At 45.0% G+C, this 16544-nt stretch overlaps 1 protein-coding gene across 1 annotated transcript in view; it reads right to left on the bottom strand.

Annotated features, from left to right (window-relative positions):
* Positions 1-16544, bottom strand: part of ITPR2 (inositol 1,4,5-trisphosphate receptor type 2) — a 428831-nt gene that overhangs the window by 68081 nt on the left and 344206 nt on the right. The window contains exons 49-51 of the mRNA XM_029057432.2: positions 10101-10276; positions 9174-9338; positions 2484-2679 (exon numbers count right to left, since the gene is read on the bottom strand). Of these exons, the coding sequence (XP_028913265.1) occupies positions 2484-2679; positions 9174-9338; positions 10101-10276 (537 nt within the window). The remainder of the gene's footprint in view (positions 1-2483; positions 2680-9173; positions 9339-10100; positions 10277-16544) is intronic.

Here is a 16544-nt window from a genome sequence, read left to right as displayed (position 1 = left end):
TCTCATCAGGTTCACTTTTTAATCAGGAGGGAGAACAGAATGGAAGCAGTGTGGTCTAATGGAAAGACACCGGGCCTGGGAGGCAGAGGACCTGGGTTCTAATCCCAGCTATATCACTTGTCTGTACTGTGACCCTGGGAAAGTCACTACAAAATGGGGATTCAAAACCTGTTCTCCCTCCTACTTAGGTTGTGAGCCCCACGTGGAACCTGATTACTTTATGTCTACCCCAGTGCTTACTACACTGCTTGGCACATAAAAGGGACTTGAGAAACATCACAATTATTACTAATTACAATACAGAATCCCCATTTTACAGGAAATTGAGAAGTGAAGCGACTTGCCCGAGGTCACACAGGAGGTAAGTGGCAAAGCCAGCTGAAGTGACTTGCTCTAGGCCACGCTGCTTCTCTAAGGAAAAGATGGCAAAGAAAAACAATGAAGGGGGAGAAGATAAAGGAAGAGAATAAAGAAAAGAAAAGAGTGTGGGGAGAATAGGAAAGGAATGGGGAGAGAGGAAAGAGGAGATGAGTGAGGGTTGGAGCCAGGTGAAGAGCAGAAGAAAAGTGTTCCTTTCTTTCATGAGGGATAAAAACAATAAACAAGCCAAAAAGAACAAGTACTAAAGGACCTCAACCATCCCTGTGAGCCCATTGTTGGGTAAGGATTGTCTCTATCTGTTGCCGAATCGCACTTTCCAAGCGCTTCGTACAGTGCTCTGGACACAGTAAGCGCTCAATAAATATGATTTGAATGAATGAACTTTAACAACCACCATGATTCTCCTTACACCAATAAGGTTGTAGAGTTGCGAAGAGTGAAACAATTAGGAAAACACTGAATAAAAGGTTGATGGTTAAATAAATTTAGTAGTTTTATGGATGTATAGCCAAATCAAGAAGCCTCCTCCAAGAAGCCTTCTCTGGTTAAGTCCTCTTTTCCCCAGCTCCCTCTCCTTTCTGCGTCATCTATGTATGTGGCTCTGCGACCTCCGGACATTTGCTATTCGCCCTCCCTCCACCTCACAGCACTTCTGTACATGTCTTCAAATTACATAGTATTAGAAATCATTTATTTATATTCATGTCTGTGTCCACTTCTAGACAGTAAGCTTGCTGTGGGCAAGGAACATTTCTACCAACTCTGAGGTATCATACTCTTCCAAGTGCTTAGAACAGCGCTCTGCATATGTACGTGCTCAATAAATACCATTGATGATGATGATGATGAAAAATTAAGAGCAATTCAAAAGAGCAACAAGAAACAGAGATTTTATGAATCCCTTGTTCTTAGACTTCCAACCCTGGATTGTTCTTAAATTAACCTTTCATGAGTCTATTTGCTTAGGTTCTATACATCAACACAAAGTAATATTTGTGACACAAGTAAGCTTTTGTACCCGATGTACTAAAGCCAGTCGCTGTACCTTGACTCAAAGGATTACACTTGGATGACACTAAACATTTTCATAACCAAAATGCGGGGTCGAAGAAAATAACAGGCTGATGGTCTTTCGACAGTGAACATGGCCACACACTCAACAGAACAGAAGACTACATTTTCTCTCATTAATTTCATCTGCTTTCTGGCTCAAAGGACTCTGTATCCTTGAGAACGTAAGCTCGCCATGGGCAGGGAACGTATCTGTTAATTCCGTCATTCTGCTCTCTCCCAAGCGCTTAGTACAGTGCTCTGTACATATTAAGCGCTCAGTAAATTCCATTGATTGACTGACTGATCTGCCTTCCAGTGAGTAACCAGAAGGACCAGCTTAGCCTAGTGGCTACAGCACGGGCCTGGGAGTGAGAAGGATCTGGGTTCTAGTTCCAGCTCCACCACTTGTCCGCTGTGGGACCTTGGACCTCATCTGTAAAATAGGAACTATGACAGTGGGTAGGGGTTGTCTCTATCTGTTGCCAAACTGTACTTTCCAAGTGCTTAGTACAGTGCTCTGCACACACTAAGTGCTCAATAAATACAATTGAATGAATGAATGCAGGGACCATGTCCAACCTGATTACCTTGTATCTATCCCAATCTTAGAACAGAGCATGGCACAAAGTAAGCACTTAACAAATGAATAAAAAAATAAACAGGATGATGAATGAGGAGAAGCAGCATGGCCTGCTGGATAGAGAATGAGCCTGGGAGTCAGAAGGACCTGCGTTCTAATCCTGCCTCTGCCCCATGTTTGCTGTGTGACCTTGGACAAGTCACTTCACCTCTCTGCACCTCAGTTCCCTCATCTGTAAAATGGAAATTAAGACCGGGAGACTGTGAGCTCATTATGGGCAGGGAATGTCAGTTTATTGTTGTATTGTACTTTCCCAAGCGCTTAGTACACTGCCCTGGACAGAGTCAGCACTAAATATATACAATTGAATGAATCCGCCTGCATTTACTGCAGCTTTTAGAACAGTGCCTGGCCCATAGTAAGCGCTGAACAAAAACCATTAAAAATAGCCCAGTGGTGATAGCGATACCTGGAAAGGCTGTTCCGTTTTTCAGCCTATCCACCTCCATCGTGAAGTCATCTTTCAAGAAAAGGAACCCGATAATGGAGAAGAGGTAGACGAGGATGAGGGCAAGCACTGCTGTCAGGATGATGGATCGGCCATTTCGGGTGACGCTCTTTATGACATTCAACAAAGTCTCCTCTCTGTACACCAGATCGAACAGCTGTAAAAAAAAAAAAAGGGAGATAAGTCGATAGATAGTAACATATAAATGCCACATGGAATCGAGTGTTCCTCTAAGAGCCATACCAAATATCTATACTGTAGCCTGAGAATGGATAAAAACTAAATGGAGAAAAATGGGAGTGCAGTCGAGTAAATAAGGTAGAGTCACCCAATATGCTAAAATGACAATCCTTCCTAATAAAGGGGAATCTAATCCTAGCACCTTAAAAGCGATATTTACTCACTCGGGGAGAGAGAAAATGGGAAGATGAAACCATTTTAGATATCAAAGTGAAGGCAATGATTCCAGTATGGAATATGAGAACGAAAGGGCTAATAAATATCAGGTGTTCAGCTGTTTATTCCTAATGCTTCATTTTTATCGATGTTCTAGAGTTGTTTTACGAAGTGTATTAAATGCTTATCCCAAATGTTATCCTTATGTTAGAATGTTAGATATACAAGTACAAAAAACTAGAACAGCTTTCACCTCTCACGTCAAATACTCCAAAAAGAATCCACTAGGAAGTGCGTTTAGCATCACAAGTTGAAACCACTGAAAGAGTGAATTAATCAAGCATTCATGCTATGAACACAAGGCATGAAAATAGAAACTACATTTAGTAATTTCTGATGATTTTAGTGGTAGCAAATAGATGAAATTAGATGATAGAAAATTGCATTGGAAAATTCTTTTGAACCTGCAATAATCTGGAAAATCCTCTCCCCAGTTTGGGAGCTGGTGTATAGAAATTATGACCAGAATAATATGGAGTAATTTGGGATCCGTTTTTCTTTTCTAACCAATGGATTCCTGGTTCTTTTTGAGGTCTTGGATTCACTGCGAGTTAATCAATACATCATTTTATTGAGTGCTTACTGGGTGCAGGGCAGTGTACTAATTGTTTGAGTTAATGGGTGTCATCTGTCGTTGCCTTGAAAATTGGCCACCCACTAAGCAGCGCGGCTTAGTGGAAAGAGCATGGGCTTGGGAGTCAGAGGATATGGGTTCTAATCCTGGATCCACCACTGGTCTGCTGAGTGACTTTGGGCAAGTCACTTCACTTCTCTGTGCCTCAGTTACCTCATTTGTAAAATGGGGCTTAAGATTGTGAGCCCCACGTGAGACAACCTGATTACCTTGTATCTACCCAACACTGAGTTAAACAGTGCTTAGTACATAGGAAATTTTTAACAAATACTATTATTGTTATCATTATTAAGCATTTAAGACCATTTATGATGACAGGAAAGAATGGTGATTCCCTCTAGACTGTGAGCTCACTGTGCATAGGGCACGTCACTGTTTATTGTTGTGCTTTCCCAAGCATTTAATATAGTGCTCTGCACACAGTAAGCGCTTAATAAATACAATTCAATGAATGAATGATTGTTTTCATTTTAACAAAGTTCTCCACACAGACAGTTATGCTTCTTGCCACTCATCTCTCAAGCAGGACATAAAATCTTCTGTCTTCAAAATTTTGTAATGAACTAAGTGGCTACAAAAGAAACAGTATTAAGCTCGAGAAGCAGCACGGCCTAGTGGAAAGAGACTGGGTTTGGGAGTCAGAGGAACTGGGTTCTAATCCCAGCTTTGCCACTTGTCTGCTGGGTGACCTTGAGCAAGTCACTCTACTTCTCTGGACCTCCCTTCCCTTGTCTGTAAAATGGGGAGTAAGACTGTGAGCCCCACTGAGACATGGACTGTGTTCAACCAGATTAGCTTGTATCTACCCAGTGTTTGCTAATGGTATTTGTTAATGGTATTTGTTAAGTGCATACTATGTGCAGAGCATTGTTCTAAGCACTGGGGTAGATACAGGATAATCAGATTGTCCCACGTGGGGCTCACATTTTTTAATCCCCATTTTTACAGTTGAGGTAACTGAGGCACAGAGAAGTGAAGTGAATTGCCCAAGGTCACACAAGGACAAGTGTCGGAACCGGGATTAGAACCCACGACCTCTGACTCCCAAGCCCATGCTCTTTCCACTAAGCCACGCTGCTCCTAAGTGTTTAGTACAGTTCCTGGCACGTATATTTCTATTGATGTCTGTCTCTACCCCTCTGGACTGTAAACTCTCTATGAACAGAGAATGGCACTATTTCTTGCTGTGTTGTAGTTCCCGAGAGCCTAGTACAGTACTCTGCAAACAGTAAGCACTCAATAAATACAACTCAGTGAATGAATTAATTAATTGTAGGCCCTTAAAAATCCCATTAAAAGGAAAAAAATCATGGCCAGTCTTAATACTACATGTAATAATAATAATTATGATGATGGTATTTGATGGTATTTGACTACGTGCCAGGCACTATACTACGCACTGAGATGGATTCAAGCAACTCAAGTTGGACACAGTCCCTGACCCATGTGGATGCAAGCAAACTGAACTGGACAGAGAGGTACATTTTAATCAGGCCAGGCACTGTCCCTGTCCCACGAGGGGCTCAAGGTCTAAGTAGGAGGGAGAACAGCATGGTCTAGCGGTAAGAGCAATGAGCCTGGGAGTCGGAAGGACCTGGGTTCTAATCCCGGTTCTGCCACTGGTCTGATGTGTGACCATGGGCCAGTCACTTCACTTCTCTGGGCCTCAGTTACCTCATCTGGAAAATGGGGAGTAAGACTGTGAGCCTGCTCTAGACTGTAAGCCCGCTGTGGGCAGGGATTGTCTCTCTTTATTGCTGAATTATACTTTCCAAGCGCTCAGTACAGTCCTCTGAACACAGTAAGCGCTCAATAAATACAATTGAATGAATGAATGAATGTAGGCAGGGAATGTTTCTGTTTATTGTTCTGTTGTACTCTCCCAAACGCTGAGTACTGTGCCCTGCACACAGTAAGTGCTCAAGAAATAGGACTGAACGAGTGAATAAGATGGACTGTGTGCAAACTGATAAGGTGGTATCCATCCCAGGGCTTAGTATAGCGCCTGGAACATAGTAAGTGCTTACAAATACAAAAAAAAACCAAAACCCAAAACAAAGAAAAATACCCAATAACCAAAAAAAAGGTACTGACTCCTCATTTTCCAGATGAGGAAACAAAGGCACCGAGAACTTAAGTGACTTGCCCAAGGTCACACAGAGGGCAAATGTCAGAGCCAGGTTTAGAACCCAAGTCCTTCGTACTCCTAGGCCCATGCTCTATGCACTAGGCCACGTTGTTTCTAGTATTAGAAATAGAGTGTCGGCAATTGAAAGAGATTTAAGTGCTTACTGTGTGCAGAGCACTGTCCTGAGCACTGTGAATACAGTTGGGAAGTAGACAGGGTGCCTGTCTCTGAGGGAGCTCGGCTTTGCTCTTCAGTGAGACGGTTTCCGAGGATCTTCACCCTCGGAGAGGGGTAAGGGTCCTTCCGCTCTATCTGCAGTTCACTCTACAGTTGGGGTTTGTCTGTTTTTTGTTCTATTGGACCCTTCCAAGCGCTTAGTACAGTGCTAAGCTCAGATCAGTGCTATGAATACAGTTAGCACTCAATAAATACCATTGATGATTATGATTATTCCATTCTGACCTTGTTTCGCCACAGTTTTTCCTCTAGGCAACCTCCCTGAACATAGTTTAAACTTCTGTTATCTTATTTCTAGTTAGCACGTTTACAAGTCTAGACACACTTTTAAAGTTGAACTACTGAGGCAACTTAAAGCCATAGCAAAATGGAATTAGCTCATTTAAGTCTATTTTACATTTGAGCTGACGTTCGTACTAAAAATAGCCACCCCATATTAACCAATATAATGTATCAGAATGATTCATTTAAGCATCTTCATGCTGCCAATATTTACATGTCGCTCTGTGGAGAGCTTCTTCCTCTCGGTCTGGAGGAAAGGGTATGCAATTCTAGTTCAACCTATCCAACCTAGATTAATTAATTAGGGTACTTGTTAAGGGCTGACTATGTGCCAAACACTGTTCTAAGCACCGGCTGAAGGGGATACAGGTTAATCAGGCTGGACACAGTCCCTGTCCCATATGGGCCTCACAGTTTTAATTGACTGCAGGGAAGCAAGCGTGGTGGCTGTTTCCTGGAAAAGAAATCTTGATTTCTTTCTCCTACATGAAGTCCAAAGGGATCTTGGGAGTCCTGTTTTGGCAATTTGGAAAAATCCAAATAAGAATCCGTCATTCGTTCCTCAAAACAATCAAAATAGGAGTCCTTGATTTGCGCCTCAGAACAGAGGAGGCCCATCTCCTCCAGGAAGCCTTCCCTGACTGAGCCCTCCTCTCCTCTTCTCTCACTCCCTTCTACGCCGCTCTGACTTGCTCCTTCATTCATCCTCACTCCCTTCCCCATGGCACTTATGTATATATCTGTATATTATAACAATATTAATAATGATGTTGGTATTTGTTACTATGTTCCAAGCACCTGTTCTAAGCACTGGAGTAGATACAAGGTAATCAGGTTGTCCCACATGGGGCTCACAGTCTTACTCCCCATTTGACCAATGAGGGAACTGAGGCACAGAGGAATTAAGTGACTTGCCCAAAGAAACACAGCTGATATGGCTGTTATTTATTTCTTTATCTATTTATTTATATTAGTGTCTCTCTCCCTTTCTAGACTAGGAGCTGGTTGTGGTCCAGGAATGTTTGATGTTCAATTCAATTGTATTTATTGAGCACTTACTGTGTGCAGAGCACTGTATTAAGCGCTTCGAAAGTACTCTCCCAGGCACTTAGTACAGTGCTTTGCACACAGTAAGCACTCAATAAATATTATTATTATTATTATTATTAATCATCAAAATAAAAGTCCCAGATTGCTTCTCATAGTAATCAAAATAAAAGTCCATGGTTTGTGTCTCCTAAGGATTCAAGAGGGCCTGATTTGCTCCTCAGAATAATCAAAATAAAATTCCTTGATTTGCAGCTCAGAACAATCAAAATGAAATCCCTGAGTTTGTGTCTCATAACTCTCTTCCCCTCTTCAAAGCTCTACTGAGAGCTCACCTCCTCCAGGAGGCCTTCCCACACTGAGCTCTCCCCAGTGCCCCCTCTTCTCTTCCCCCTTCCCCTCCCCTGTGATTATTTGTATATATTATTTATTACTCTATTTTATTAATGATGTGTATATAGCTATGATTCTATTTGTCTATTTTGATGCTATGGATGCCTGTCTGCCTGTTTTGTTCTGTTGTCTGTCTCCCCCTTGTAGACTGTGAGCCCGTTGTTGGGCAGGGATTGTCTTTATCTGTTGCCGAATTGTACATTCCAAGCACTTAGTACAGTGCTCTGCACACAGTGAGCGCTCAATAAATGCGATTGAATGAATAACAATCAAAATAAAAGGGCCTGAATAGCTCCTCAGAACAAGCAAAATAAAAGTCTCTGATTAACAGCGCAGAACAATCCAAATAATCCAATCCAAATCCAAATAAGAGTCCCTGATGTGTTCCTCCAGACAATCAAAATCAGAGCCCTGGTTTGCTCCTCAGAATAATCAAAATCAGAGCCTCTCTACAGATATACATATTTGTGCCGTGGGAAGGGAGGGAGGATGAACGAAGGAGCAAGTCAGAGCGGCGCAGAAGGGAGAGAAGAGGAGAGGAGGACTCAGTCAGGGAAGGCCTCCTGGAGGAGATGGGCCTCCTCTGTTCTGAGGCGCAAATCAAGGGCTCCTATTTCCACTGTTCTGAGGAGCGAATCAGGGACTCTTATATGGATTGCTCTGAGTTCATTTATTCATTTATTCAATAGTATTTATTGAGCGCTTACTATGTGTAGAGCACTGTACTAAGCGCTTGGAATGTACAGTTCAGCAACAGATAGAGAAAATCCCTGCCCAATGACAGGCACACAGTCTAATCGAGGGAGACAGACAGCAAAGCAAAACAGAACACAAAACAAAAACAAGACAACCGAGTTGCCAAAGCAGGACTTCCAAGATCCCTTTGGACTTCATGTAGGAGAAAGAAATCAAGACTTCTTTCTCAGGAAACAGCCACCAGGCTTGCTACCCTTAAATCGTTTAAGACGGTGAGCCCCATGTGGGACAGGGACTTATTTTATTACATTCCAGTGCTTAGAACAGTGCTTGGCACATAGCGCTTAACAAATACCAACGTTATTACTATTATTACATAAAGTCCAAGTCCAAAGGGATCTTGGGAGTGCTGCTTTGGCTCCTCAGAATAATCCAAATAAGAGCACTGATCTGATCCTCAGATTAATCAAAATAACAGTTTCTGATTTGCTTCTCTGAACAATCGAATGAAGAGGCCCTGGTCGGCTTCACATAACAACAGATGTAAATGTCACAGATCTGTGAATTGGCCCCATTGTCAGAACCTGCCACGCAGAAAGGGAATAGCCCCAAGAAAGAAGGTATTGTCTACGTTTCAATCAATCAGTCGCATTTATTGCACGCTTACTGTGTGCAGAGCACTCTACTAAGCGCTGGGGAGAATAGACTATAACCGTATAATGGACACATTCCCCGCCCTTATCACCGATCGTGATTCTCGTCACAGAGAGGTACTCACCAGGAAGCTATAGAAGAACTCGTGGAAAAACAGAGCCAGCGTACACACCAGGACGTATGCAACATGGTAGAGAAAGGCCATGTCCATAATGACCGCTCGGTATCCTCGAGTAAATGTGCCGCGGTTCCCCACAAAACTCACGAGGAACACAATCTTGTTACAAAGCTACAAGAGAGAAACAAATTAGGCAGATGTCGGATCGACTTCAACGTGCTCGCGTGACGCCGATTTTGAATACATCTACTCCGTCTTGACCTTCTCCTTTAATAGTTATCTATATTCATCTCTTTCTACTGTAGAGATAAATATTGATAAGTATATTGGTAGTTTTTAATTATAATAATTAAGGTTCAGTCATTCAAACGTATTTTTTGAGTGCTAGATTAATTAATTAGGGTACTTGTTAAGTGCTTACTACGGGCCAAGCACCGTTGCAAGCACCTGCTGAAGTGGATATGAGTTGATCACGTTGTACCAAGTGCTTCAGAGAGTACAAAATAACAACAGAGTACAAAATGATATTAGCAAGCACATTTCCTGCGTTCTTACTATGTGCCAAGCACCGTTCTAAGTGCTAAGGTAGATAAAAATGAATCAGGTTGGACACAGTCTCGCCCCGGCCCGGTTGTCGTGGGCAGGGAATGTGTCTGTTTATTGACGAATTGTCCTCTCCCAAGCGCTTAGTATAGTGCTCTGCACACAGTCAGCGCTCAATAAATACGATTGAATGAATGAACTCTTAAGACACCCTTCGAGCGTTCACATCAAGCCTTTTAAAATCAAACTTTAAGGGGTTGTGAACGGGTGGAAATCCCACGGCGCTTGTTCATTTCTGAAAAAGCGCAGCAGATATTGGGGCAGACTCTCATCGACTAGTTACACATGCCCTGACCTCTGTCCTCTCCCAGAGTCCCTCGAGGTACTCACGTTAGCCGTCCCGAGCAGTATGAGCGTTGGGCCGAGCCCTATGGTGTATATGGACCTGAGCATGACGGACACCAGGAAGGGCCGGATGCCCGAGGGTTTGGAGAAGAGGAACAGCATGGCCGTGCAGGCCGCCACCGCCATCCACAGCAGGACCGAGAAGAAGGGAGAAAGAGTGCCTGGAAAATATAAACGGGGACAGCTGGGACAACTTGCCATCGTCCGGGATTCATTCACCCCTTCATCCACTCAGCCATCCATCCATCCATCCATCCGCAGCATGGCCTAGTGGCTAGACCCCGGGCCTGGGACTCGGAAGGTCTTGGGTTCTAATCCCGGCTCTGCCACCTGTCTGCTGTGTGACCTTGGGCAAGTCACTTCACTTCTCTGGGTCTCACTTCCCTCATCTGTAAAATGGGGATCGAGACGCTGAGCCCTACGTGGGACGGGAACTATGTCCAACCCGACTATCTTGTATCTACCCCAGAGCTTAGAACAGTGCCTGGCACACAGGAAGTGCTTAACAAATACCATTATTATCATTATTATCAATAGACACATTCCCTACCATATTATTATTATTATTAAGTGCCATTGAGTCATTTCTGATTCATAGCAACTCCATGGATATACTTTCTGCAGAACTTCCTGTCCTCTGTCATAATCCGCAACCTTTCTAATGGTACTTCCGTTAGCCTTGCTATGGCCTCTATCCACCTAGCTGCCGGCCTGCCTCTTCCACCTTTTCCCTGGACTTTTCCTAACATTAGTCTTCTCCAGAGAATCAGTCCTCCTATGTGTCCAAAATATGCTCATCTAAGTCGAGTCATTTGGCCTTCCAAAGACCGCTTTGTTTTAATTTGCTCCAAAATCCATTTGTTTGTCCATGGTAGTCTCAAAAGCCTTCTAATATTATTATTATTATTATTATTATTATTATATTAGACACATTTCATGCCAATGACTAGCTTACAGTCTAGAGCTCCTGTGGGCAGGGAATGTGTTTCCCAACTCTGTTGTACTGGACTCTTCCAACTGTTAAGTACAGTCCTCCACATACAGTAAGTGCTCAATAAATACCATTGATTGATTAATCACATATTCATTTCTTCTGGTTTGGAATTCCCTCCCTCTTTACAACCGACAATTACTCTCCGCACTTTCAAAGCAAACATTGAAGGCCCATCTCCTCCCTGAGGCCTTCCCCGACTAAGCTCTCATTTCCTCTTCTCCCACTTCCTTCTGTGTCGCTCCTGCACTTGGATTTGCACCCTTCATTCATCCCACCCTCAGCCCCACAGCATTTAAGTTTATATCCATAATTTATATATTTATATTAACGTCCATCTTCCCCCCTAGACTGTAAGCTGCTTGTGGGTAGGGAACGGGTCTATCAACCTTTTTTTTTATTGGCTTTTGTTAAGTGCTTACTAAATGCCAGACACTGTACTAAGTGCTGGGGTAGATACAAGATAATCGGGATGGATGCAGTCCGTGTCTCCCATGGGGTTCACGGTCATAATCCGCATTGTGCAGACGAGGTAACTGAGGTACAGAGAAGTTAAGTGGCTTGCCCAAGGTCACACAGCAGACGAGTGGCGGAGCCGGGATTAGAACCCACGTCCTCTGACTCCTAGGCCCACGCTCTTTCCACTAAGCCACGCTGATTTTCTACCTTTTTAGTCCTGGTGTTAAGGAGAAGCTGCTCAGAGCATTGTAATTGTTTAATAATAATACATTTAATTATTAATATAATAATATTCGGGTTAGGGTTAGGGGTTAGGGTTATTATTATTATGGTATTTGTTAAGCGCTTACTAAGTGCTTAGTGCTCTGTACTAAGCACTGGGGAGGTTACAAGAAAATGGGGTTGGACAGAGTCCCTATCCCACTTAGGCCTCACAGTCCCAAAGCCCAATTTCCGGATGAGGTAACTGAGGCACAGAAAAGTGAAGTGACTTGCCCAAGGGCACACAACAGGCAAATGGCAGAGCCAGGATTAGAACCGTCTGAATCCCAAGCCCGTGCTCTATCCCACTACACCTTTACCAAACAAAACCCTTTCCCCATTTCCAATTAATGAGGTCTTGGGTTCGTGACACGCACTGTCCCTCTAGATGCCAGGGGTCAGCCTCCATTTAATAATAATAATAATAATAATAATAATAATGGTATTTATTAAGTGCTTACTATGTGCAAGGCATGTGCCAGGCACTGTACTAAGTGCTGGAGTGGGCACAAGTAAATCGTTTTGGACACAATTCCTGTCCCTCGTGGGGCTCACAGTCTCAACCCCCATTTTACAGATGAGGAAACTGAGTCCCAGAGAAGTGAACTAACTTGCCCAAGGTCACACAGCAGACAGATGGTGGAGCCGGGATTGGAACTCATGACCTTAATAATAATAATGTTGGTATTTGTTAAGCGCTTACTATGTGCAGAGCACTGTTCTAAGCGCTGGGGTAGACACAGGGGAATCAGGTTGTCCCACGTAGGGCTCACAGTCTTAATCCCCATTTTACAGATGAGGGAACTGAGGCACAGAGAAGTTAAGTGACTTGCCCACAGTCACACAGCTGACAAGTGGCAGAGCTGGGATTCGAACTCATGAGCCCTGACTCCCAGGCCCGTGCTCTATCCGCTACACCATGCTGCAGTCTCATGCTGAGTTTACTAGTCTCATTCTAGTCGCAGGGTGTGGAAATCGCAGAAGTGACCTCCAGGGCAACATTCTTGTGTTGACCAGGTCATCGGCATCCCCTCCGCCACGTGACCAACACGTGACTGTGACCTGACCCTCTGAGGAAAGGCGATTCGGTCTGGGTTCCTTCTCCCCAGTGGACAGAACCTCGAGCCTTCTAATCCTACCGGCCCCCGCCCCACCCACCTCCAGGGTAATTCCTTGGTTCATCGCTTGTCCATCTCGGCCTCAAAAAGCACTGAAGAAACTCTCTGGACTCTAAGCTTGTTGTGGGCAGAGAATATGTCTATTTTTTGTTCTCTTGTCCTCTCCCAAATGCTTAGTACAGTGCTCTGCACACAGTTAATGCTCAATAAATACAACTGAATGAATGGAAACACACTTCCCCCTCTCAAAGCCCTACCGATGGCTCATCTCCAAGAGGCCTTCCCAGACCAAGCTCCCCTTTTCCTCTGCTCCTCCTCCTCTCCCCATCTCCCCAACTCACTCCCTCCCCCCTAACTCCCCACCCCACAGTACTTGTGTATATATGTACATATTTATTATTGGGTTTTTTATTATTGATGTGTACATATCTATAATTCTATTTATTTTTATTGATGCTACTGATGCCTGTTTACTATTTTGATGTCTCTCTCCCTGCTTCTAGACTGTGAGCCCATTGTTGGGCAGGGACTGTCTCTATGTGTTGCTGAATCGTACTTTCCAAGCATTTAGTACAATGCTGTGCACACAGTAAGCACTCAATAAATATGACTGAATGAATGAATGAAAGTTTGGCAACCTGACTGTTTTTCAGTCCTCTGGACTATAAACTCATTGAGGTCATGGAATGTGTATGTTACACTGTTCTGTTGTCTTCTCCCGAGCACTTAGCAGAGTGCTGTGCATGTAGTATGCACTCGATAAATACGACTGATGACTGACTAGTTTGAGGGATCCTCTGAAAGGGCCGACTAACGTGCAGAGCACTGTATGGAGAGCTTGGGAGATTACGCTGTAACGGAATTAGCAGGCCCATTCATAATAATAGTAATTGGTATTTGTTCAGTGCTTACTTTGTTCCAGGTACTGAACTAAGTCCAGGTACTGAACTAAGCAATGAGGTGGATACAAGCAGATCGGGTTGGACGCAGTCCCTGTCCCGCATGGGGCTCACAATCATAACCCCCATCTGACATTTGAGGTAACGGAGGCCCAAAGAAGTGAAGTGCCTTGCCCAAGGTCACAGAGCAGACAAGTGGAGAAGCCGGCATTAGAACCCATGACCTTCTGACTCCCAGGCCCAGGCTCTAGCCACGATACCATGCAGCTGTTTAAAAATGTTTCTGCTTCCCCTACCCGCCCCCTCTTTGCTCTCCTTTCCACCCCTTCCTGCTTCCCAACCCACCCCCCCCCTTCTCACCTCCCCACCTCCCTTACTGACCTCTTCCCCGCATCCCCCTGGCCCCCCCGTACCTCTCTCTGGGCTCTGAAAGCCAAAAGCTTCCTCGCCCCCATAGACACACTTAAGGAGGTGCCCCTGGTTGCTATTGCCAGTGCTTGGCACATAGTAAGCGCTTAGCAAACACCAACGTTATTATTGTTATTTCTGCCGCTCCCCCCCACAGACACCCCTGCGCAGAGACCAGCCCACCGTCACCCTCCGGCCCCTGCACTGTAGAAAGGGGGATGGGACAGGAGGAGGAGGAGGAAAAGCAGCAGAAGAAAATGGACTGAGGAGGATGAGGAGGACGAGGAGGAGGAGAAGTAAGTAGATGAAGGCAGAGGAGGAGGATTAAGGAGAGGAAGAGGAGGAGAAAGTAGAGGAAAGAAGAGGAAAAAGAGGAGGAGGGAGAGGAGGAGGAAGAAGGAAGAAGAGGAGGGAGAAGGAGAAGCAGGTGAAAGAGGAGGAGGGAGAAGAGGAGAAAGAGGAGGAGGAGAAAGAGAAGGAGGTGGAGGAGAAGGAAAGTCCAGTCCGCACAGGCTTATTCTGGGCTTTTTTGTCACTGGCCTCCTTGGGAACAGGGTTCAGGGAGTGGGGAAGAAACCCGGGTTTTATTCATTCAATAGTATTTATTGAGCGCTTACTATGTGCAGAGCACTGTATTAAGCGCTTGGAATGAACAAGTCGGCAACAGATACAGTCCCTGCCATTTAGAGTCAGGGCACCTGGGTTCTAGTTCCAGCTTTGTCACCGGCCTGCTGTGTGTCCTTGGGCAAGTCACTTAACCTCTTTGAGCCTAGTTTCTTCATCTGTCAAATGGGGATAAAATTCCTGTTCTCCATCCCCCTTAAACCATGAGCACTGTGTGAGGCAAGAACAGTGTCTAGATATGATCATCTGTTATCTGTCCCAGGACAAGGGAAACCATTAACAAGCATGATAATTGCTATTTTTATTATTTATAATTGTTATTACTGTTCTTTTTGATGTGGGACAGGGACTGTGCCTGACCTGATTAACTTGTATCTACACCAGCATTTAGAATAAAGTTTGGTACAGAATAAGCACTTAACAAGTACCATTATCATTATTATTATTCACCTTTCCTGGCATTTGCTGGGAGCATGTTCACAGTATTTTATTTTTGAGCACAACATGAATTGCCTACAACAAGGTTGCCCTTCCAGCTCTGCATCAAACGAAAACTCCTCCCCATTGGCTTTAAAGCAGTCCATCGACCTGCCCCTTCCTACCTCACCTCACTTCTCTCCTCCTACAACTCAGCCTACACACTCCGCTCCTCTAGCGCTAACCTCCTCACTGGGCTTCTGTCTCACCTATCTCACCACCAACCCCTAGCCCACGTCCCGCCTCTGGCCTGGAACTCCCTCCCTCCTCAAATCCAACAGACGATTACTCTCCCGACCTTCAAAAGCTTACTGAAGGCACTTCTCCTCTAAGAGGCCTTCCCTGATTGAGCCTTCTTTTCCTCTTCTCCCACTCCCTTCTGCGTCACCCTGAATTTCTCCCTTGGCTCTACCCCCCTCTCAGCCCCACAGCACTTATGCATGTATCTCTAATTGATTTATTTGTACTGATGTCTGTCTCCCCCCCAGACTGTAAACTCGCTGCAGTCAGGGAATGTGTCTGTTTATTGGCACATTCACCCTCGTTCACCCCACACATCCTATCCGTTACCAAGACCTGCCGGTTTCACCTTTACAATATCGCCAAGATCCGCCCTTTCCTCTCCACCCAAATGGCTATCTTACTGCTACGGGCTCTCGTTATATCCCGGCTAGACTACTGTGTCAGCCTTCTCTCTGACCTCCCTTCCTCCTCTCTCGCCCCGCTCCGGTCTATTCTTCACTCCGCTGCCCGGCTCATCTTCCTGCAGAGACGCTCTGGGCATGTCACTCCCCTTCTTAAACACCTCCAGTGGTTGCCTATCGACCTCCGCTCCAAACAAAAACTCCTCACTCTAGGCTTCGAGGCTCTCCATCACCTCGCCCCTTCCTACCTCTCCTCCCTTCTCTCTTTCCACCGCCCACCCCGCACGCTCCGCTCCTCCGCCGCCCACCTCCTCACCGTCCCTCGGTCTCGCCCATCCCGCCGTCGACCCCAGGGCCACGTCCTTCCGCGGTCCCGGAACGCCCTCCCTTCTCACCTCTGCCAGGCTAATTCTCTTCCCCTCTTCAAAACCCTAATTAAAACTCACCTCCTCCAAGAGGCCTTCCAGACTGAGTTCCCCTTCTCCCTCTACTCCCTCTACCGCCCCCCCTTCACCTCTCCGCAGCTTAACCCTCTTTTCCCCCCATCT

Source organism: Ornithorhynchus anatinus, chromosome 2 (genome assembly GCF_004115215.2).
Source record: "Ornithorhynchus anatinus isolate Pmale09 chromosome 2, mOrnAna1.pri.v4, whole genome shotgun sequence".
Classification (NCBI taxonomy): Eukaryota; Metazoa; Chordata; class Mammalia; order Monotremata; family Ornithorhynchidae; genus Ornithorhynchus; species Ornithorhynchus anatinus.
The sequence above is the reverse complement of the archived record's forward strand: the minus strand, read 5'-3'. Positions and strand labels throughout refer to the sequence as shown.